Source organism: Coregonus clupeaformis, chromosome 20 (assembly GCF_020615455.1).
Source record: "Coregonus clupeaformis isolate EN_2021a chromosome 20, ASM2061545v1, whole genome shotgun sequence".
NCBI classification, from domain to species: domain Eukaryota; kingdom Metazoa; phylum Chordata; class Actinopteri; order Salmoniformes; family Salmonidae; genus Coregonus; species Coregonus clupeaformis.
This window is the reverse complement of record NC_059211.1, coordinates 13,499,917-13,523,982: the sequence shown is the minus strand read 5'-3', so window position 1 is coordinate 13,523,982 and position 24,066 is coordinate 13,499,917. Positions and strand designations below refer to the sequence as shown.

Below are 24,066 nucleotides of genomic sequence, written 5' to 3'. Positions count from 1 at the left end.
CTCCCTTCATCTACGCTGATTGAAGTGGATTTAACAAGTGACATCAATAAGTGATCATAGCTTTCACCTGGATTCACCTGGTCAATCTATGTCATGGTGTTCTTAATGTTTTGTATACTCAGTGTATATGTGTTAAAGACACTACATAGACACTACATAGGAGCTGTTATAAACACTACATACATACCCAGCCATCATGTGTCTTAAGACATATCAAGACATGGTGATGGCTGTGTATGTAGCCATTACATAGGAGGTGTTATAGATACATAGACACTACACAGGACTACGTAGTGACTGACCTGAGACCAGTTCGTATAGGCTGTAGCGGTAGAGGACATGGTCCTGCTCCTCGAACCTCTGGGGCCCCTGGCAGAGGGCCCGACACTCCACGTCGGCCCTGTAGTACTCCTGGAGGGCTTCCTCGAACAGTGCGATGGCTCCCTTGTAGTCTGCACTGTCATACAGCTTCACCCCAGCTGAGAAGGACCTCTGTGGGGAGGGAGGGAGAGAGGGGGAGATAGTGAGAGGTGGAGGGTGGAGGGTGGGGAGAGGGGAGAGGGGTAGAGGGAGAGGGAGGGGTGCAGAGTGGGAATAGGAAAGAGTAGGGGAGAAAGGGGAGAGAGGGAGGGTGGGAATAGGATAGGAGGAAAGAGGCAGGGAGAGGAGGATATAGGACAAAGAGGAGGAGAGAGGCAGAGAGAGAAGGATATGGAAGAGAAGGGACAAAATAATAGGGGAGGCAGAGAGATATAGGAAGACAAAGACATAGAAAGAGAGAGGATGAGAGTGATGGGGGAAAGAAAGCGGATAAAGAATTTAGCTCAGCTTGTGACCACATGAGATCTATCCAAAAAGAGCTGTAGTATAGAAAATCATAGACAGCTCATACAAGTTGCATCTGCCTGCTAAATGACGAAAACATAGAGTAAACATGTGTATTGTAGTCTGTGTGTGGCGAGACAGGCAGGCGGTCAGGCACCACTATAGCACTACAATGAATGAGACAGTGTGTGAGCATTGACACATCCCTCCACAACCAAACCTCTATGGGCTTCAATGCTCTCCACAAGCAGCAGTCAATTACCTAAACTTGTCTACGCTCATGAAATTGCACTGACCACAGTCAGCCAAAAGACGGGGATCATGGATAACCACCAACACAAAGAACCATTTACACATTGAGCAGTCACACAATGCATTTGATTTAGAATGGTAATAGCTGAAAATATGTTAAAAACAGACACTGGTTCAGCTAATGCTAACAGCACTAAATGCTCTGGCAAGGTAATTCTTGTTTTGTAGGCATGATGCATATGGCACTCAAAGCAACATCAAGACCTGGCCACACTATAATGTTTAATTGAAAGACTGTACACCTAATTCTGTTTGGCAGAAAGAGGCAAGAGGGTTTAAGAGAGAAAGCCCAGCCTGGTCCTGCCAAATAGGCTTGGGCGGCATACCGTACAGTGACTTGCGAAAGTATTCACCCCCCTTGGTATTTTTCCTATTTTGTTGCTTTACAACCTGGAATTAAAATTGATTTTTTGGGGTTTGTATCATTTGATTTACACAACATGCTTACCACTTTGAAGATGCAAAATATTTTTTATTGTCAAAAAAGAAATAAGACAAAAAAACAGAAAACTTGAGCGTGCATAACTATTCACACCCCCCCCCAAGTCAATACATTGTAGAGCCACCTTTTGAGCAATTACAGCTGCAAGTCTCTTGGGGTATGTCTCTATAAGCTTGGCACATCTAGCCACTGGGATTTTTGCCCATTCTTCAAGGCAAAACTGCTCCAGCTCCTTCAAGTTGGATGGGTTCCGCTGGTGTACAGCAGTCTTTAAGTCATACCACAGATTCTCAATTGGATTGAGGTCTGGGCTTTGACTAGGGCATTCCAAGACATTTAAATGTTTCCCCTTAAACCACTCGAGTGTTGCTTTAGCAGTATGCTTAGAGTCATTGTCCTGCTGGAAGGTGAACCTCCGTCCCAGTCTCAAATCTCTGGAAGACTGAAACAGGTTTCCCTCAAGAATTTCCCTGTATTTAGCGCCATCCATCATTCCTTCAATTCTGACCAGTTTCCCAGTCCCTGCCAATGAAAAACATCCCCACAGCATGATGCTGCCACCACCATGCTTCACTGTGGGGATGGTGTTCTCTGGGTGATGAGAGGTGTTGGGTTTGCTCCAGACATAGCATTTTCCTTGATGGCCAAAAAGCTCAATTTTAGTCTCATCTGACCAGAGTACCTTCTTCCATATGTTTGGGGAGTCTCCCACATGGCTTTTGGCGAACACCAAACGTGTTTGCTTATTTTTTTCATGAAGCAATGGCTTTTTTTCTGGCCACTCTTCTGTAAAGCCCAGCTCTGTGGAGTGTATGGCTTAAAGTGATCCTATGGACAGATACACCAATCTCCGCTGTGGAGCTTTGCAGCTCCTTCAGGGTTATCTTGGGTCTCTTTGTTGCCTCTCTGATTAATGCCCTTCTTGCCTGGTCCGTGAGTTTTGGTGGGCGGCCCTCTCTTGGCAGCTTTGTTGTGGTGCCATATTCTTTCAATTTTTTAATAATGGATTTAATGGTGCTCCTTGGGATGTTCAAAGTGTCTGATATTTTTTTATAACCCAACCCTGATCTGTACTTCTCCACAACTTTGTCCCTGACCTGTTTGGAGAGGTCCTTGGTCTTCATGGTGCCGCTTGCTTGGTGGTGCCCCTTGCTTAGTGGTGTTGCAGACTCTGGGGCCTTTCAGAACAGGTGTATATATACTGAGATCATGTGACAGATCATGTGACACTTAGATTGCACACAGGTGGACTTTATTTAACTAATTATGTGACTTCTGAAGGTAATTGGTTGCACCAGATCTTATTTAGGGGCTTCATAGCAAAGGGGGTGAATACATATGCACGCACCACTTTTCCGTTATTTATTTTAAATACTTTTTTTAAACAAGTAATTTTTTTCATTCCACTTCACCAATTTGGACTATTTTGTGTATGTCCATTACATGACATCCAAATAGAAATCCATTTAAATTACAGGTTGTAATGCAATAAAATAGGAAAAACGCCAAGGGGGATGAATACTTTTGCAAGGCACTGTATATACCGTATACCAGGGTATTTGGAAAAAGCCAAGGGATGGTTTTTCAATACCGTCAAAACTATTTCTTTGAAGTTTTTTAATAAATTTGAATATTTGTAGCTACTTTTTAAGTTAATACCTGAAGTCAACTTGTGCAAACGTTAGGAGATAAAGCAGATTGCGTTCTTCATTTCACCTGTCACATTATTTTACATTATGAAGCTTACCGTAGTTCCCCAGAACAGTTGAGCCAGTCACGTGTTTGTTTGTAAATAGCACAACGGGAGAATGCAGGAGCTGGTGAGTCCATAGCGTTCTATATCTGTCAGCGAGTATTTGTTGTGCGGCACACATGAGGTGATGAAGTTACACTTGTATGCAATTCACTACTAAATGTTTGCCATCAGATAGATATCTTATAACGGCTTTCTGCTGTGTTTGAGAAGAGCTCTTGGTGAGTTATCTGTACAGCTGCCATGTTTTCCCTGGGCTTCCTACTAGCGTTTATTTTATCCTTCGTTCTTCTCCCGTCTTTTCTGTGTACACTTGCTGCTCTTCCTTCAGAAAAGCATGCGTTTCAACTTTGTTCATTTGCAAAATGTATCTGGTTCATTTCCGCTTGTAAATATCCACACTCACTGAAAATGATATTCAGTAGCTACTAGTTATGCTCGTATAACTGTATGAGTTAGATTTGCCTGTCTTAGCAATTAGTTTATGTTAGTTTTCGTTAGCATTAACTAACAGTGTCTATGTGATTTCGCTATTACTCGTGCAATTATTTTTAACATTCTGGTAATAGATGCCCAATCTGCTTTTTTTGTTTATTTTTAGCGCCCCCTTGTTTGCTATGCCGGTAATACCGTAAATTCCGGGATGGCAGAAGAACGGTATGAATATCTGGATACCACCCAAGCCTACTGCCAAAGCAATGGTAAGGGAAGCTCTGATGGGGCCTCTGTATGTCTCTGGACCTGTTCCAATACCATTAAAATGCATCCTTCCTCCCTTTAGGTAATTATTAACCCATAAATTGATTGGATGTTTTTTTTGTAAGATTGTATTATTATTATTTTGGTTTTTTTCTTGCCATTATTTCGTTTTTTTCCACGTTAATTTTATATCCTGAGATTTTAGATTATTCTGAAAATATTTTTAGCGGGGGGGCATTGACTTTTCATTATTGGTCAGGTATATCAGGAGATTGTCAGCAAATAAGTTTAGTTTATATTCATGTTTACCAATACTGATACCCGTTACGTTTGGGTTCTGTATAAATTTTTTTGCGGTTCAATTGACAGTGCAAACAGGAGGGGGGAGAGAGGACATCCCTGGCTTGTGCCCCTTTCTAAACCGATGATGTATTATTTGTGTATATTTTTGCTTTAGGGCATTTATATAATATTTTTATACAATTATTATTTCAGCTGGAAAGTTTAAAGCTTCCAAAGTTATGAAGAGAAAAGGCCATTCAAGACAGTCAAAAGCATTTTCGGCATCAACAGCCATTATTGATAAATCTATATATCGTTTTTTAGGATATTGTATTACACTGAAGCATGTTCTTTTATTTGTTTGTAAGTGTCTATTTTTAATCAATCCTGTTTGATTGATATGTATCAATTCTGGTAAAACTTCTGCCATTCTATTGCTTATGAGCGTTATTATTTTGTCACACTTTATTAAACTTATGGGTCTGTAATCAGCTGGGGACTCTCCAGATTTTCCTTGTTTTAATATAACTGAAATAACTGTTTGATACATGGAACTAGGAAGCACTGAATTGAGTGATTTGCCATTAAGTAGTATGCTTTATTTGAGTTTAACCTGTAGTTGTTGGCTCTCTTCAAAAGTAAAAGATCATATTCCTGCTGAAGTTCAACATTTCTATTTTCTTCTTAACCTTGTAAAGATTTTTTATGGTCTTTTTCTAAAATCACATTTAATAAATTAATCAAATTGATTTATAAAGCCCTTTTTACATCAGCAGATGTCACAAAGTGCTTATACAGAAACCCAGCCTAAAACCCCAAAGAGAAAGCAATGCAGATGCAGTGATTTATTTTTCTTTAATTTACATATTCTAACTCTTGCCGAGTACGAGATTATCATTCCCCTAATGTACGCCATAAAAGCATCCCAAAATTATATCGGGGTCGGCTTTTTATCTATCCTCTATGTCTACATTTGTAATGGTGGAAGGTTTTTATTTTTTCATTTACATATTTAATACATTTCGGGTCTTGAGGATGCGCTCTGTTCATTTTCCATATTCTGTCGCTAAGTGAATTTTCTATTGGTGTAATTAAGCATGATATGGGAGAATGGTCCGATATCACTATATCATGAATTTTTAACCCATTAAATTGTTGAGTGCATTTTTTGAAATAAAAATGTAGTCAATTATTGAATAGCTTTTCTTACTTTGAGAGAAAAAAGAGAGTAGTTTTTGTAGTTGAGAATAGTAGTCTCCAGGTGTCCTGTAGATTATTTGTAGAGATTAAAATGTTCAGCCTATTTGGAGGCTCCTTGAATTTGCCTTTTTTATTACTACGTCTATCAATCATATTGAATGTATGATTTAGGTTGCCTGCTAAAATAATAGCTCCTGTCTGGATTTGATCTAATATTTTTAAAATTGTTTTTATTTAACCTTATTTAAATATACAGTGCCTTTAGAAAGTATTCGTACCCCTTGTCTTATTCCACATTTTGGTGTGTTACAGCCTGAATTCAAAATTGATTAAAAACACAATACCTTTTTCAATTCTTGCCATAAATGTTAAAGTAGATTTAAGACAAAATTGTAACTCGGCCACTCAGGGACATACACTGTCTTCTTGGTAAGCAACTCCAGTGTAGATTTGGTCTTGTGTTTTAGGTCATTGTCCTGCTGAAAGGTGAATTCATAATTAATAATAACATCACCATGCTCAAAGTGATATTCGCCTGCTTTTTAAAAAGTTGACCTATCTACCAATAGGTGCCCTTCTTTGCGAGGATTGGAAAACCTCCCTGGTCTTTGTGGTTGAATCTGTGTTTGAAATGTAATGTTCGACTGAGGGACATTACAGATAATTGGTGAGGTGAGGTAGTCATTCAACAATCATGTTAAACACTATTACTGCACACAGAGTGAGTCCATGCAACTTATTATGTGACTTGTTAAGACATTTTTTACTCTTGAAATTATTTAGGCTTGCCATAACAAAGGGTTGAATACTTATTGACTCAAGACATTTCAGCTTTTCATTTTTTATTAATTTGTAAACATTTTGAAAAACATAGTTCCACTTTCACATTATGTGGTATTGTGTGTAGGCCAGTGACAAAAAAGGTGTGAATACTTTCTGAAGGCACTGTACCTTGAATTATATCTAAAAACACCAGATTTGCCCCTAGTGGGATATAGAGTACAATTAAATCAATGTGTATTTTTCACCATGTAAGGTACAATACAACATTAGAAAATGGCCTTCTTGGTCCGTGTGCTGGGATATAAGGGAAAATGGTGTATTCTTATTTATCAGGATGCCTACACCTCTGCTGTTACTACAGTAGGTGGCAGCATAGGCCTCTCCAACCCAGCTCCTCTTTAAATATTCAAATGTAATTATTGCAGAAAACCTAATCTGCTGACAATTTCTTTAAGTGTTCAAGCACCATATGCGTTTTTCCCCCCCATCATGAAGCCCGTGCACAAGTTGGAGTTTATTGGTCTTTACTTTTGTTGGTCTTTCTCTCATGGAACGGGAGAGTCATAGTATGAATACATAGTTGTTATATACATGACATATATAGAGCGTGTGAGTATGTGGGCTGAGCAGACATTTAAGAGAGAACACACAAAAAACATAAAGCAAAGTACTTCTTTGTACTTTGAGGCACTATGCCTTTTTAGGGCTTTTAAGCACCAACTCCTCTCCTAATGTACCGAAAGACCATAGATTATGTCATTACACATACATTGGAGGAAGACTGCCACTTAAGTACTATGGTCAGTTTGTATTACCTTGTAAATTATATTAACGTATAGTGGCTGGTGGGGGTCTTTGTGGGGAGAGTGGGTCTACCGAGAGAGTGCGATGAATGGAGTACCTACACACACTTCAGAGAAGTGTCTGATGCCCTCCCAGTCACCCCGTCCCAATCCCTCGGATAGAGCCCCTCTCCACTTTCACCAATAACCACCATTGAATCATAACTATAATAACAAACAAGGAATAATAATGACTCGACATCCTTTCCTAATCTGTCCAGAAATCTTCTTCATTTTACAGCAGGTTTGCAAGTTACAAAATAAAATAAAATAACATTATAGTATAGTTAAATGCTTCCTTCTCCCAAGCCAAACCTTCCCTCTCCACCTCTAGTTTTCTTCTCCCTTTTCCCCACCCAAGCCAAGCTTGTCCCACCCTCCCATCCTTGCCCTGCCTTACAAACCCAGGCAAAGTTTATCCCAACTTTCTGTCTTTTCCCACCCTCCATTCTTCTTAGACACATTTACACCCGTCCATATATCGACTTACTCATCCATTCTCCTTCATTCACATACAGCATATCCTATGCATCCACCCACCCATTCTCTCCCGCCCTCCTACACATATTCACCCTCCTTCACACTCCCATTCATATGCACAGACACATACACACACTACACCCACTCACACCTATAGAACAATTATTGACATACGTGCTATCTTTTCAGTGTCCATGTAGTCCATTGGCATCGGCTACTTCTATTGTTACTTCCTAGAGAAGAACAGTTACTTGGGGACAGTAGAGTTTAGATTGTATTGGGGGGAGGAGGAAAGAATATTGTCTCAATTTACGATAAGCTTGCCTTAGACATCACCATGTCTGATTATCGATTAGTACATAATGGTAGGTAGAAAGGAAGGATGAAACAGGCCCAGAATTTTTTACACTAATCAAACGTCGTGTAAAAATTTATTAAACTAATTCTCAATGGAAAATCCCCATTGAAAGTACCGGGTAGGGTTGCAACTTTCTCCAAACTTTCCCAAAATTCCCATAAATGCTGTTTGGAGGATTCCTGGGATTTCTGGAAAAGCAGGGAATTTGGGGAAAGATACCAGAATTTTGTAACCCTAGCCTCGGGAAACAGACAGTTGCACACTCTTACCTGATGGGGCCGGGCCTCTCTGTCCACAAAGTGGTCCTGGTCGGTCCCCTCCAGAGCCTTGTACTGCTCTAAGTTCTGATCCATTTCCACATGCTCCGGGTTGGCCTGGAAATAGGTGTGGGCCGCCGCCGCTGCCTTGTCCAACTGCTTCAGCTATACAGGAGAGGGGGAGGAAGGGAGGATGGGAGAGGGAGGGAGAGAGAGCGAGAAAGAAAGAGAGAGAATGAGAGAGAGTGAGAGGCATTATCACAGATATTAATGAAAAACCCTACACATGAAAAAAAAAAAAAAAAAAATTGAGCATACGCCAACTGCATCTGGCTGACAAATAGCTGCTTTTAGCCAAACATAGCCTTTCCCAGGGTCAATTTCATTGCGCAACAATTGGAGAAATAAACCACACACAGACACTATAGTCTTGTAGTCCAGCTGTCTCTAGCAGGGCAGTGTGGCCCTGTGGAATACTTTGGTGTGGCTGAGGTAAGTACAGGACAGTGGAGTATATTAATGACAGTGTTCACCTCAGGAAGTGGAAGTGGAGACCCACCCTAACCCGCCTCCTCATCACCACTCCCTTCACATGGAATATAGAGGATGGCACAGGTCTCACACCAAGATGATACACCGTCTCATTAACCGAGATGAGGCTAGCTGTCCCAGTCTCATACACTGAGACGAGACAAGCTCTACGGACATTGATCACTTCTACTGAAGTGGCCCCTTCAATTAACTTTGATGACATTTATGCTGACAGGGCAGAGACCGCAGAAGCTTTGAAATGAAGTAAATGGGTTGTATACCGTGCCATTCAAAGAACGGGTTAAGGCCATGACCTGACCTCACACCTTCTTTGTACAAAATATAGTGTTAATAATAATAAATAATATGCCATTTAGCAGACGCTTTTATCCAAAGCGACTTACAGTCATGCGTGCATACATTTTTTTGTGTATGGGTGGTCCCGGCGATCGAACCCACTACCCTGGCGTTACAAGCGCTGTGCTCTACCAGCTGAGCTACAGAGGACCATTTAGATTTAGATTTAGATTTAGGGTTGGCGTGGAATCTACTGCACTAACAGAGAGTGGCATATCATAAGCCACAGTTCAAAGAAGACCTTAAAACCAGTGCTGACTTGAGCATAAAAAGACTAATTCATTATATAGTATGCAATATTAATGGTTCTGGCTGAGCAGGAGATCAACAGGAGAGAAGAACCGTGACTTTTAGAAGGACACATTGTTCCCATTTACTTCCTGTCAGCATTGAAACCCGCCATCCATTCCATTAATGTCAACCCAAATGATGGATTTGCTTCCTTCATCAGGAAACATGTGGGAATCATACATTTGGGTACATTAGCATGAAATAATTATCCCAATCCCAAGGATTCTCTTACATTACAGAAAAATGCATCAAGAATAAACACAGAAGGATAAATGGGGCCTGTCAATCATCTTTGACTCCTATCAGAGGCCTCCCGAACAAGACAAACACAGACGTGGGGTCTTTGAGTAGAAGTGCTGTGGATACTGTACAGACCTCGGGCAGCTGGTTTAAATGAGCTCATTGTAAAAACGGTAAAAGCCAGCTGCTGTTATTTCACCAAGAAAACAATTGGTAACACACTACGCCGTGAAGGACTGAAATCCTGCAGCGCCCGCAAGGTCCCCCTGCTCAAAAAAGCACATATACATGCCCGTCTGAAGTTTGCCAATGAACATCTGAATGATTCAGAGGAGAACTGGGTGAAAGTGTTGTGGTCAGATGAGAACAAAATCGAGCTCTTTGGCATCAACTCAACTCGCCGTGTTTGGAGGAGGAGGAATGCTGCCTATGACCCCAAGAACACCATCCCCCACCGTCAAACATGGAGGTGAAAACATTATGTTTTGGGGGTGTTTTTCTGCTAAGGGGACAGGACAACTTCACCACATCAAAGGGACGATGGACCGGGCCATGTACCGTCAAATCTTGGGTGAGAACCTCCTTCCCTCAGCCAGGGCATTGAAAATGGGTCGTGGATGGGTATTCCAGCATGACAATGACCCAAAACACATGGCCAAGGCAACAAAGGAGTGGCTCAAGAAGCGGCACATTACGGTCCTGGAGTGGCCTAGCCAGTCTCCAGACCTTAATCCCATAGAAAATCTGTAGAGGGAGCTGAAGGTTCGAGTTGCCAAACGTCAGCCTCGAAACCTTAATGACTTGGAGAAGATCTGCAAAGAGGAGTGGAACAAAATCCCTCCTGAGATGTTTGCAAACCTGGTGGCCAACTACAAGAAACGTCTGACCACTGTGATTGCCAACAAGGGTTTTGCCACCAAGTACTAAGTCATGTTTTGCAGAGGGGTCAAATACTTATTTCCCTAATTAAAATGCAAATCAATTTATAACATTTTTGTCATGCGTTTTTCTGGATTGTTTTGTTGTTATTCTGTCTCTCACTGTTCAAATAAACCTACCATTAAAATTATAGACTGATCATTTCTTTGTCAGTGGGCAAACATGCAAAATCAGCAGGGGATCAAATACTTTTTTCCCTCACTGTAGGTCTGTTTGACGCTCATATTTACCCATAAATGTAGTGGTATTCTAATGGTTCTGGAAGACAGTAGATCTTAAAATGTTTGGGCCAAAACTCTAAAGCTTTAAGAATGCTCTTGAAAACATGCTATTTCCATTGTTCTTTTGACAAATGGAAAAAGCCAACGATTTTTTTCCTTTGAAATAGCCATGACACACCAGTGGGTCACACACCACCATTTGGGAAACTGCTCAAAGGCTCCACAGCCGTTGAATATAACCAGACTAACAGCATCATCCACTAACAGCCCACTCTAATAGGCTAGCTGCAGACAGAGAGGATTCCCCCATGCCGTGGAACTTGAGGACTTAATTCTGCCTTCACAAGCACCGCTGCACTTAGGACGCAATGTTTTTTGCCTTGGCTCTACAGTTAAGAAACCCATATCTCCCTCCCTCCATCTCTCCCTCTCTCCCTTCACATTAAAGGATCGTAAACCTCAAAGGTGACTTTTTAATTCCACTTTTTATAACGTTTAACCTACCTGCCCATGTGAGATAAGGAAACGCAGCTTAAGAGTATGGATCACATCAAAAGGGAAAGGCAAGGTATGGTTTTGCTCCAGCTCCTGCTATGTCCTGTGTTGGTTGCTTCAAGAGCACTCAGGGTGCAATTAGATCTGATCAAATCACTGTCAAGTCCTGACACAGGAAGATCTTTGACGATCTTTCCCTGGTACATTCCCACGAAAACAACCACCTTTCACAATAGCTCACATCAAGATGTGGCATGTCATGGCCTGAGAAACATGCCCAGGACAGAGATGGACAGACCCTCAAAATCGCAGGAATACAATAACACCCTCCCAAGAGATTAGAGATGCTTCATATACCTCTGTCTGTGTGGGAGCGAGGGTAAGAGAGAGACCGAGAGAGAGAGAGAGAGAGAGATTATGGTCAGCGGCAGCGGGCGAGGAAGCAGCAGAGGTGGCTTCCTGCTTAGCGTCCAAGGAATAAGTATAAAATTGAGAGACAGTGAGCTCTGTCTAGCTGAGGATCTCATGTGGTGCAATGTTAGCTCCATCTCGTAAAACGGGAGGTGACTATATGAGTGACTATATGGCCCTGCTCATTTTAAATCCTTCCTATACGCATAAAACATTGGTGCTGTTTTGAATGGTCTGAGACCAAAGACCAAGCTCCAAGCTTGTAACTCCACTGCCAGCTCTAGGCTATTTCCTGACTAGGAAAGCCATGATCTGGGTGCTGTGCTAATCAACAATCTCCTCTCTTTTTTTCCCTCTCTTTTTGCGACGCAGCCAAGGTTTTCTCTCCGGCGGAGAGGAGCAGGGGAAAGAAAAGCTGGGTGGACATGCTTGGTTACCTCTGAAAGGCCAAAGAGCGAATTGGCGTCGACTACATTCCTGCACTGTCCACCTCTCCCCCGTGCTGCCCAGGCTGAGGCTAAGGACCTATCGGCAAGGGGATAGCCGGAGGCATTTTTGTGTCCCATCCAAATGCTGACCTCTCCACTTTTCCGGTAATCACGGAGAATTCCGCCTGACTTCTCTCCGTCCGAGAGCTGGACCCAAGGATGGGGCTGTGACGTTCAGGAGAGGGGCTGGGGGGAATCCAGCCACCTGTGGAGTGTCTCGGCCCACCTGCCCTTCTGCTCCACTACTTTCCCCAGTCCTCCCCCCAACGCCTCAGAAAGGCAGCGTCAGGAGACAGGGGTATTAAGTCCAGCTGCAGCACAAACACAGCTGCGTCTCAGCACTGCCAGACCTATTGTCCCGAGACATGAGAGAAACTAGAGAGAGAAAGCGGAGGAGGAGACTCAATCTGACGCATGACAGCAGCACACTGCCTTCCAGGTTTGATCATGAGAGGCCATCATACCATCATAAATCTCTGTTCACAATTCTGTACGACCATTAAAGTTGGCAAAGTACCAAAAGTAAAGTTTTTACATTGTTTTAAATATACCTTGTGTGAAGTAGTTTCCTCTAAGAAAAACACAGTTTCAGAAAATTGTGCAATTAAATAGAACATAGTAAAGTGAGCATGAAGACTCACTAGGAAAACTGTAACATAAGGACCTCAGGGGTATTCCATTGGCAACATATAGGACTAGGGGAGCCGTGCTGAGAGACTCATTCTCTATAGTGATAATAGATTTACAGTGATACTCCGCAGTGCTGACCTCAAACATCCAGTGATGTCACTGGTTTATGGAGAGAGAAAAGATCTGTGAGGCTGGAGGGGCTAAGAGGAGACTGCCAGAAGTACAGTATCGCATACTGTATACTGAACATGTAAAGTGTTGGTCCCATGTTTCATGACCTGAAATAAAAGATCCCAGAAATGTTCCATACGCACAAAAAGCTTATTTCTCTCAAATTATGTGCACATCCCTGTTAGTGAGCATTTCTCCTTTGCCAAGATAATCCATCTACCTGACAGGTGTGGCATATCAAGAAGCTTATTAAACAGCATGATCATTACACAGGTTCACCTTGTGCTGCGGACAATAAAAGGGCACTTTAAAATGTGCAGTTTTGTCACACAACACAATGCCACAGTCTCAAGTGTTGAGGTAGAGTGCAATTGTCATGCTGACTGCAGGAATGTCCACCAGATCTGTTGCCAAGGAATTGAATGTTAATTTCTCTACCATAAGCTGCCTCCATTGTCGTTTTAGAGAATTTGTCAGTACATCCAACCGGCCTCACAACCGCAGACCACGTGTAACCTCGCCAGCCCAGGAACTCCACATCCGGCTTCTTCATCTGCAGGATCATCTGAGACTAGCCACCCGGACAGCTGATGAAACTATTTCTGTCTGTAATAAAGCCCTTTTGTGGGGAAAAACGTATTTTGATTGGCTGGGCCTGGCTCCCCAGTGGGTGGGCCTCGCTCCCAAGTGGGTGGGCCTATGCCCTCCCAGGCCCACCCATGGCTGCACACCTGCCCAGTCATGTGAAATCCATAGGGCCTAATGAATTTATTTCAATTGTGTCACGCCCTGGCCTACAGAACTCTTGCTAGTTTGGTCAGGGTGTGAATATTCTAGATTTGTATTTCTATGTTGGCCGGTGTGGTTCCCAATCAGAGGCAGCTGTCGCCCGTTGTCTCTGATTGGGAATCATACTTAGGAAGCCTTTTGGCACTGTCTAGTTGTGGGTTCTTGTGTAAGGTTTGTTTTGTTGTACCTTTGGACTTCACGTTTCGTTTCCTTTGTTGTTTTGTCGAGTGTTTATCGTTAAATAAACATGTACGCATATCACGCTGCGCCTTGGTCCGACCCGTCATTAAACGAACGTGACAGAAGAACCCACCAAACGAGGACCAAGCAGCGTGCCCAGGAGCAGCAGACACCCTGGACACAGGTGGAGGAGCAGAGAGTATGGACTTGGCGGGAGATAAGAGAGGATCTGGCAAGGCAGATGGAGGCCCTGAAAGGGATCAGGGTGGAGAAGGAGAGACAGCCCCAATAATTCTTTTTTGGGGGGGCTAAAAGGGTGGTCGGGGAGCGACAGAGAGGAGCCCCGACCACTGCACTCGTGGGGGCTCAAGGAGGAGTCCTCACTGGAGGAGGACGGGGCGCGGAGTGTAAAGGACGGAGACAGTCATAGACCTCCAGTGCCGGTTCCCAGTCCGGTACGCCCCGTACCTGCTCCCCGCACCAAGCCAGTGGTGCGTGTTCCCAGTCCGGCCCGGCCTGTGCCTGCTCCTCGCACCAAGCCAGTGGTGTGTGTTCCCAGTCCGGCCCGGCCTGTTCCTGCTCCTCGCACCAAGCCAGTGGTGCGCGTCGCCAGTCCGGCCGGCCTGTTCCTGCTCCTCGCACCAAGCCTGTGGTGCGCGTCGCCAGTCCGGCCCGGTCTGTTCCTGCTCCTCGCACCAAGCCAGTGGTGCGTGTTCCCAGTCCTGCCCGGCTTGTTCCTGCTCCTCGCACCAAGCCGGTGGTGCGTGTTCCCAGTCCGGCCCGGCCTGTTCCTCGCACCAAGCCGGTGGTGCGCGTCGCCAGTCCGGCCCGGCCTGTTCCTGCTCCTCGCACCAAGCCAGTGGTGCGCGTCGCCAGTCCGGCCCAGCCTGTTCCTGCTCCTCGCACCAAGCCAGTGGTGCGCGTTGCCAGTCCGGCCCGTGCCCGTTCCACCGGTGCCTGGTTCGGCACCGGTCAGCGGCTCCACTCTGGAGCCAGAGCAGTCCGCTCCACCGGTGCCTGATCCAGCTCCGGTCAGCAGCTCCACTCTGGAGCCAGAGCAGTCCGCTCCACCGGTGCCTGATCCAGATCTGGTCGGTTGCTCCACTCCGGAGCCAGAGCGGTCTGTTCCACCGGTGCCCAGTCCAGCTCCGGGCAGCGGCTCCACTCCGGAGCCGGAGCCCCCACCGAGGCTGGAAGCCCACCCGGACCCTCCCCTATTCAGTCAGATTTGTGCGGCCAGAGTCCGCACCTTTGGGGGGGGGGGGGGTACTGTCACGCCCTGGCCTACAGAACTCTAGCTAGTTTGGTCAGGGTGTGAATATTCTAGATTTGTATTTCTATGTTGGCCGGTGTGGTTCCCAATCAGAGGCAGCTGTCGCTCGTTGTCATGATTGGGAATCATACTTAGGAAGCCTTTTGGCACTGTCTAGTTGTGGGTTCTTGTTCCGTGTAAGGTTTGTTGTGTTGTACCTTTGGACTTCACGTTTCGTTTCCTTTGTTGTTTTGTCGAGTGTTTATCGTTAAATAAACATGTACGCATATCACGCTGCGCCTTGGTCCGACCCGTCATTAAACGAACATGACAAATTGACTGATTTCCTTATATGAACTGTAATTCAGTAACATCATTGAAATTGTTGCATGTTGTGTTTATATTTTTGTTCAGTATAATAAAGCATGATGCAACCACTCAGATATTTCATAAACTGGTGCATATAAATCAAACCTCCAAATGAATCAAAATATCCCCCTGAGGGATGACATTGCAGGCCCAGTGCAAATCTATCAACTTTTTAAAAGAGGGATTACAGCACTACCAAATAGCACTATGGAATAACATTATCAAATACTCCCAGGCATATCAACATTTTTCCATTATCAAGCAGGTAGACTCGTATTGAAAAGTGATGTAGGATTAGCCATATCTTTAGTTTTTTTTTGTGACGACTCCTACGATCACAATCTCTAATACATGCATCGGTGGGCTTTCCCCCGCTGTGTTGAGTTGCCTTGGCGACAGTCTATTACTAAACATAGGACCCCGTGACCAGGTTGAGAAGGGGACATCTGAGGACACTTTGGGGGTGGGGTTAGGGGTGATGAGAAAACCACCCTCTTCCCACAGAATCACTATGATGCTGATACAGACAGTCTTCTAGTAGTAAATTACGCAAAATAGATCAATCACTTTCAGCTGACCTTTCAGTTTACCTCCCAATCCTTGTTATCAACAGCTCCTTAATTAAGACAGTAAGACGTTTCCCACAACAAAATATTAGATTTTTCCTTTCATTAAAAACTAAAACTAAAAAATCTATACACACCAGCATCACCTGTTTATGCTTCAAAGCTAACAACCCTCACAACCCTACCATTAACCATCAGGCATTGAACACAGAGTCCTTGTAGAGTAAGCACATGTTTTTCCCACTCATGAATTTCAAAGGAGCACCTGTAATGGGGAAATAACTAGTGCCCAGTAGGCGCCCTCACTCTGTCCTCCCTACAGAACACTAACTCTCGCTGAGTAAAAACCTCTTGATGTGGGATAGGCAAGAAGCCAAGTCAAATGGCCATTTGCATGTTTCTCTCCCCATGAACCTCACACTCACTTCACAAATATGTAAATAGTGCTGTAGCCAGGTCAAAGACACAGCGGGGCTGTGACGACGAGCACGTATCCCTCCGCCACAAATTGACAGGAGACAAGAGACAAGGGTCGGCGTCAAGACTAGAGTCAGCAGTAGTCACCAACCAGGCAGCCAGCAACCACTGGCTTCCCACAAACTGGGAAGAACTGGGAAAAGTAAGCTGCTTTCTAAAACACAGAAAATACCTTAGGCTAGAAGCCTCTAGGTCAGGGTTCCCCAACTGGCGGTCCGCGGGCCAAATCTGGCCCATGGGTGGTTTTATTTGACCCCCCCCCCCAAGATTTCTGAGCAAAGAAAATAATAAAAATAAAAATAATAATAATAAAAATAATAATAATAATAAAAATAGTTGAGAATTTTCATTGTTGGACATAAAAACACCAGAGACACATGCAAATGTAAGCAAGGTTTGGAATAATTTTTAGTTTTAGTCAAATATTATATCTGTTTGGGCTTCTTGCAGTCAATTTGCAGTCTACAAATTATTTGTAGTTACTGTATGTTCCGGCCTTCAAACCATCCGAGAAGGCCAGAATCAAAGAGTGAGAACTTAAGCCTAACTCTTGGAAACTGCCAGGGGTTTACGGCCTACCGGAGTTCTAGAGTGGAGCTTGTGGACTATAACATGCTAAGGTTTTGGATGCACACATACCAGCACCTCTATGGATCTGTTCATTTCTGGCATGGAGATTGACCCCATTGTGAAAATGTAAAATATCATAGATACTCTATGTCTGAGTACATGTGTTGAAACCTGCTTCTACTTGTTTTATCGGAGGAATCATGCCAGGAATTACCGTATGCCAAAAGTCCATAGTACTGTATGCTAAGTCAGGATATAGAAATGGAAACAGCCAGGGATCCCTACTCTCCAGCCTTATTCAGGCTTAGTGTTCAGGCTTCAATGAGGACCAGTAGAATACCAACACCCTAACTACGCGCTAATAGCATTTAGCGCATGTAGCGCTAGGGGTGTCAAATCTATGCCCGTGGCTATTACATGTATAAACATTTCTCCCTGCTGCTATTAAACACCCGGCCTAGTCTGCTAAGCCTCCACTGACAGAAGTTTGACCTTCTCGAAAAAGGTCTTTAAAACGATTTTCCTCAAAGAAGTACTGTCCAGTGAGCTCCTTGGCTCCGGTACTTAGCATAGTACACATTCCAGCAGCAAATATGTCTGTGTGATAACAACAGCCCTACAACAGCAGCCAATAATGGTTTTAAGACCTCTAAGGGAATAGAAGCCAAGCGCTGCTGACTAGGGTAAAGTTAGAAGTCAAACATCTGCCAGAGAACGTATCTAAGAGGAAATGTTGCTTCGATGATATGCATTGTTTTTTCGATGATATCCATTATCTCTAAAGATGTAATGACCTGTGTTTATAAACTCAGCAAAAAAAGAAACGTCCCTTTTTCAGGACCCTGTCTTTCAAAGATCATTTGTAAAATTCCAAATAACTTCACCGATCTTCATTGTAAAGGGTATAAACACTGTTCCCCATGCTTGTTCAATGAACCATAAACAATTAATGAACATGCACCTGTGGAACGGTCGTTAAGACACTAACAGCTTACAGACGGTAGGCAATTAAGGTCACAGTTATGAAAACTTAGGACACTAAAGAGGCCTTTCTACTGACTCTGAAAAACACCAAAAGAAAGATGCCCAGGGTCCCTGCTCATCTGCGTGAACGTGCCTTAGGCATGCTGCAAGGAGGCATGAGGACTGCAGATGTGGCCAGGGCAATAAATTGCAATATCCGTACTGTGAGACGCCTAAGACAGCGCTACAGGGAGACAGGACGGATAGCTGATCGTCCTCGCAGTGGCAGACCACGTGTAACAACACCTGCACATGATCGGTACATCCAAACATCACACCTGCGGGACAGGTACAGGATGGCAACAACAACTGTCCGAGTTACACCAGGAATGCACAATCCCTCCATCAGTGCTCAGACTGTCCGCAATAGGCTGAGAGGGACTGAGGGCTTGTAGGCCTGTTGTAAGGCAGGTCCTCACCAGACATCACCGGCAACAACGTCGTCTATGGGCACAAACCCACCGTCGCTGGACCAGACAGGACTGGCAAAATGTGCTCTTCACTGACGAGTCGCGGTTTATCGTCGAAGGAATGAGCGTTACACCAAGGCCTGTACTCTGGAGCGGGATCGATTTGGTGGTGGAGGGTCCATCATGGTCTGGGGCGGTGTGTCACAGCATCATCGTACTGAGCTTGTTGTCATTGCCGGCAATCTCAACGCTGTGTGTTACAGGGAAGACATCCTCCTCTCTCATGTGGTACCCTTCCTGCAGGCTCATCCTGACATGACCCTCCAGCATGACAATGCCACCAGCCATACTGCTCGTTCTGTGCATGATTTCCTGCAAGACAGGAATGTCAGTGTTCTGCCATGGCCAGCGAAGAGCCCGGATCTCAATCCCATTGAGCACGTCTGGGACCTGTTGGATCGGAGGGTGATGCAGCTGGTGGCCACACCAGATACTGACTGTTACTTTTGATTTTGACCCCCCCTTTGTTCAGGGACACATTATTCCATTTCTGTTAGTCACATGTCTGTGGAACTTGTTCAGTTTATGTCTCAGTTGTTGAATCTTGTTATGTTCATACAAATATTTACACATGTTAAGTTTGCTGAAAATAAACACAGTTGACAGTGAGAGGACGTTTCTTTTTTTGCTGAGTTTACATGGCCAGGCATAACAAGTAGGACTATTCCATGTGTTTATATCTCTGAAGGACCTAGACTTGCTGGTATTGTTCTTGAGAACCTGCTGTCCTCAACTGGCCCTGAAATGGAAGGTTCTAGATTGAAGGTGACAGAATTATAACATAGTTTCTCCAGTCTCCAGTCAAGTCACAAACAACATGAAACAGACCGGCGCTGACAGTGCTCTACATTCTTTCACGCATCATGCCATCAGACAACATTCTATCATCACCCATTGACATTGCATTGATCTTCACATACATTCCAGTAATCTCTTAGGTCACTATGTAACGTTGGCAATACAAGAAGACAAGATATACTACATCTAGACTAGCTGTATCTTATAATGTGTTATAATATTTCCTGGTCTGTAAACACAGTAGTTATTTACTGATTAGCCCGGACCAAGAAAGAGTTTAATGTTGCTAACCCTATATTAATGTTACGAAGGTTGAGTCCAATTTGGACTGGGGTTGCTTACCGATACAAGGAGGAAAGCCACAAAATACCTACAGTATGGTAGTCAGATCAAGAAGATGTTAAGGTCTTGTTGCTATGTGTGTGTGTTGACCAAACATAAGTTTAACATCTTCGTTGCTTAGACACAACATTGGGAGTGCTTTACGATAGTGGGAGTGCTTTACGGCATTTTTTTTTTGCAAGGAAAAGTAAAGGAGAGGCAGTAAATATATTAACCCATTTGGAGAGAATGGAACTGATCATGGCACCTTGAATTAAGTTACTTTTCACGCTACTTTAAAATCAATGACCCAAAACTGTAAGTAGATTTCACGTGTGGCTAAAAGCATACTGTAACACTAGGGATAAATGTGATGTAGCCTGTTCATACATCACAAACCTTGTTCATAGTTTCTACTGTAAACCTACTGGCTTTGATGGATGCTGCCTGAAAGTTTGGGGAAAATGAGACTACTGCTTGGCACCTTGATAAAAGCATCTGGTAAAACATCCAAGAAAACTACCACAACCATTCAACAGTGTGTACTGTAAATCATTAACAAATGGGAGTATGATTGAATCTCCATTTGCCCAGAAAATACATTGTAAATACACTCACTGGCGCTTTAAACAAACCATGTATTTGTGTAAACGGGCATTACTAGCTGTAGTAGCAGTCTTTTTGGCAGAAGTCTTTGGCATTGCGAACCCCAACTATAGGAAAATGTGTGTAAATGTTCAAATACCTGCTGTGTTAGAGTATAATAGACAAGGGATTATGTTGTAAATCTATAAAACGCCTTCTTCTCAGCTTATTTCAGTTCAAAGTAGAGGAGACTGGGGGCAACTGTAACAGGGGGCAATTGTCACACCTTGAAAAAAGTTAGAGTGATGAAACTCACAGTACATGCACATTTAGTCAAATATCTCACTATTTGCACCTTTTATGGACAAATGTTTGTTTTTTAGGGTTGAAAGTTTATTTTTTCCATCGGCTTTATTTTTCTTATACTGCCCTGAGCATTAATGTCCAATAATTAAAAATAGTATACTTTTCATGGCTAAACAAACTATTGTTTTCAAGTTGTAATTTTTAAATTGTATTTATTAAACTCATATAACAGTAAATGCAAATCCGTAAGTATACAACATATTAATGGATAAGAGCAACAAAATGTAAATCAATCATGACCTGTGCGCCTTAAAGCGACTCAAACAATGACCAGAAATATGGGAGCCAAATTATGAAAATAAGTGATTTTAACTTAAAGATTGTATGAATTATACATGAATTATACAAATACTAACTTTATAGCCTTGGGGACCAGTGGAGTGCCAAATAAGTTATAAACAGGTATAATATGGGCACCATCAGTCTATTCAGATGTTTTGAGAGGAACCGAATGGCCATGTTCAAACATGTGCGTTACTGTTATTATAGGTTACTTGTGATGGGGGGAAAAATTGTAGTTACATATCGCAAAATTATTTTTGGACAACATTATATTGTTGGATATTTGACTCCAAGTATCGATTTGTATTGGTCATCCTATAGCTTGTTCTCAGTCTTCTTTTTAAATAGTGAGCCAACATGTTTTCAGCACTTTTATTTCCCTGACTGATCAAAACTCATCTTCTCATGCTCTCTCGTATTTTTGCAGCATACATACACTGAGTATACCGAACATTAGGAACACCCTCAAATTTTTTTAGACACAGCAAATTTCAGGTCTGCTGAGCACAAACTTGTGCAACTTTCAGCACTCGTTTACTGTGAACACTGAGGCTGTACCCGCTTTAAGTTACAGTTAACAGTGGCCATGTAGGCTACTGTGGCTATTTGATCATAATGTAGGACTACAAGAGTGGCCTACCATCAAAAACAATGGCCTACATTCCATGAGACTTTGAAGAAAAAAAACATGCACGGCTTTGACATTAACCTGTTTATCCACTTGTCCTTCAGAAAAGGAGGTGACTGAAAATGTTGTTGTATTGTTTGATGCAAGAAACCACTTTACAAAATTAAATGCATTATTATTCCCATACCATTATTACAGAGAATCAGACAAATTATGCTACCCACTGCCTACTGGCTACTTAAGAGTATTCAAGCCTGTCTCAAAATACAACACTGCCCTTTTAAGACAAAAAAAAAAGCTCCTTACCTGACTCACTTTTGTGCTCTTGTAGGAAGCAATCACTTCCCTATTGCTGACCAGATATTATCTATAACTGGGCTAACAACTCACTAACTATCAAAGGATATGAACAAAATGTGCACACGTGGCTACATGCAGCTCTCACTTTGATCTCAAAACAAGCACATCTACTCACGACCGCTCAAGTATATAAAAATATAAATATGTATGCACTCACTAACTGTAAGTCACTCTGGATAAGAGCGTCTTCTAAATGACTAAAATAAAAAAAATAAAATAATATAAATATAAATATATGCTGTAAACACAGTCCAGTTCAAAGATCCATATATCGCAATGGTCTATTTGCATATAGGCCTACTGAAGCTCTGATTGTTTATGACGCACCGGTCTGTGTAGAGTACGGGTTTTGTATACTCAGTGTATAGTGATTGGAACACATGACATTGGTGGCACCTTAATTGGGGAGGACAGGCTCGTGGTAATGGCTGGAGCAGAATCGGTGGAATGGTCTCCAATACATCAAACACATGGTTTCCTTGTGTTTAAATTCAAATCAATATTGTGATCTGACCGTCTTATGTACAGACATACAAATGGTATGAATGATTAGAAGACATATGCACGTTTCTTATATCAACAAAATGTCTGGCCTAGTTCGAGTGGTCTCAGAGCAATGGAGTAAAACACAAAATCTGTTACAATTGCCCCCGGTCTCCCCTACATTGTGTCGATCCAGATCCACTGTTCGAGGAATTCCTGGGGAACCTGGAAAACAACATTTGTGCCTTGTCACAGATGCAGCAGAGGTTGTTTCCACCTGTAGATCCCTGATTCCCTGGCTATCAGATTGTATCAAGTCTGTTTCCAATCAGTTGTTCAGCTCATTTAGACAGGGGTCAAAGAGAAGTCTCTCTCTCACTCTCTCTCTCACACCCATGCGCATATACAGTACACAGGGCTAAAGAGTGCTTCTTGTGACGTGAGTGTGACGCTAATTGGCAAAGAAAACATAACTACTCCAAATAAACCGTTCCATCAGGCGCTTTTCAAAACAGTGATTTTCATTAAGTCCGTTCTTAAGCTAATTAATTCATGAAAGCACTTTCATGGTACAACTTCACAAGGAGCACAGAACGTCAGTAGGCTACTCTACATTGAGTCTGAATAAGGCGCTTGATTACCTCTGCTGACTGGTTAAACTAACCAGACGTGGGCTTGTTTTTCCTCAGCCGCTAAAGCACACAACATTTTAAGACACAGGCTCTCGACTATAACTCACACCAACACTGACCAGGAAACGAGCCAGCCAGCCAGCCAGCTGCACTGTACATTTCATAGTCTGCAACACGGCTAGTGCATATAACACGTTGACGGTTAAGCACGTCTCAATGAAAAACACGTCTGTGCTGCTAAGAAGGGGGATTGTGAGAGGGGAACTTTCCTATGTGATGTCATAGGTGAGCTTTCTGGCCTTCCATCGCTTCTTACCTCACCCTAACATTCTCTTCCTCGCCCCATCCCCTCAATGTTGACAGCTCCTCACACTGCTCCCATTCTGGTTATCCTCGCCCCACTCTGAGCCAAATGCGTGGTCATCCAATAAGGTCATGTCTGAGGAATTCCTTAAAAGCCTCGTCGGCCACCAGCCAGACACACAGCCTCTTTCATTAAGACAAGACCGCTTGAGGACACGGGAGATGGCAAATGAGGCTGCAGCGCCTGGAAAATAAACCAACCCCCCCTGCCCCCCCTCCTCCATCCCTTCTTTAAAGGCCCTGTCAAGACTGTATGTTGAAAAGTAAAGAAAACAGTGGTGGCATAATCTTGCCACTGTACACAGGAGCAGGGTGGTAGCGGTTCCATGGCTGTGTGGTCTGGTCCTGAACAGGGGCCTGCTGGTTTTGATTAGAGAACACAGAGCCTCCCTCACAGTGGTCGGAACGCAGAGGGAACCCAGAGTGGGAACAGCGGGCCATCGTAGAGAACGTATTAGCAAAGAAAACACAATTTGTGCCCATTATGATGAATCTCAGATGCCAGTCTCCTGATGGAAATCTGGGTTTGGACAGATCTAAAATGG

At 43.3% G+C, this 24,066-nt stretch overlaps 1 protein-coding gene across 1 annotated transcript in view; it reads right to left on the bottom strand.

Annotated features, from left to right (window-relative positions):
* Positions 1-24,066, bottom strand: part of p3h2 (prolyl 3-hydroxylase 2) — a 114,265-nt gene that overhangs the window by 41,021 nt on the left and 49,178 nt on the right. The window contains exons 2-3 of the mRNA XM_041839959.2: positions 8,246-8,398; positions 303-492 (exon numbers count right to left, since the gene is read on the bottom strand). Coding sequence (XP_041695893.1) covers positions 303-492; positions 8,246-8,398 — 343 coding nt within the window. The remainder of the gene's footprint in view (positions 1-302; positions 493-8,245; positions 8,399-24,066) is intronic.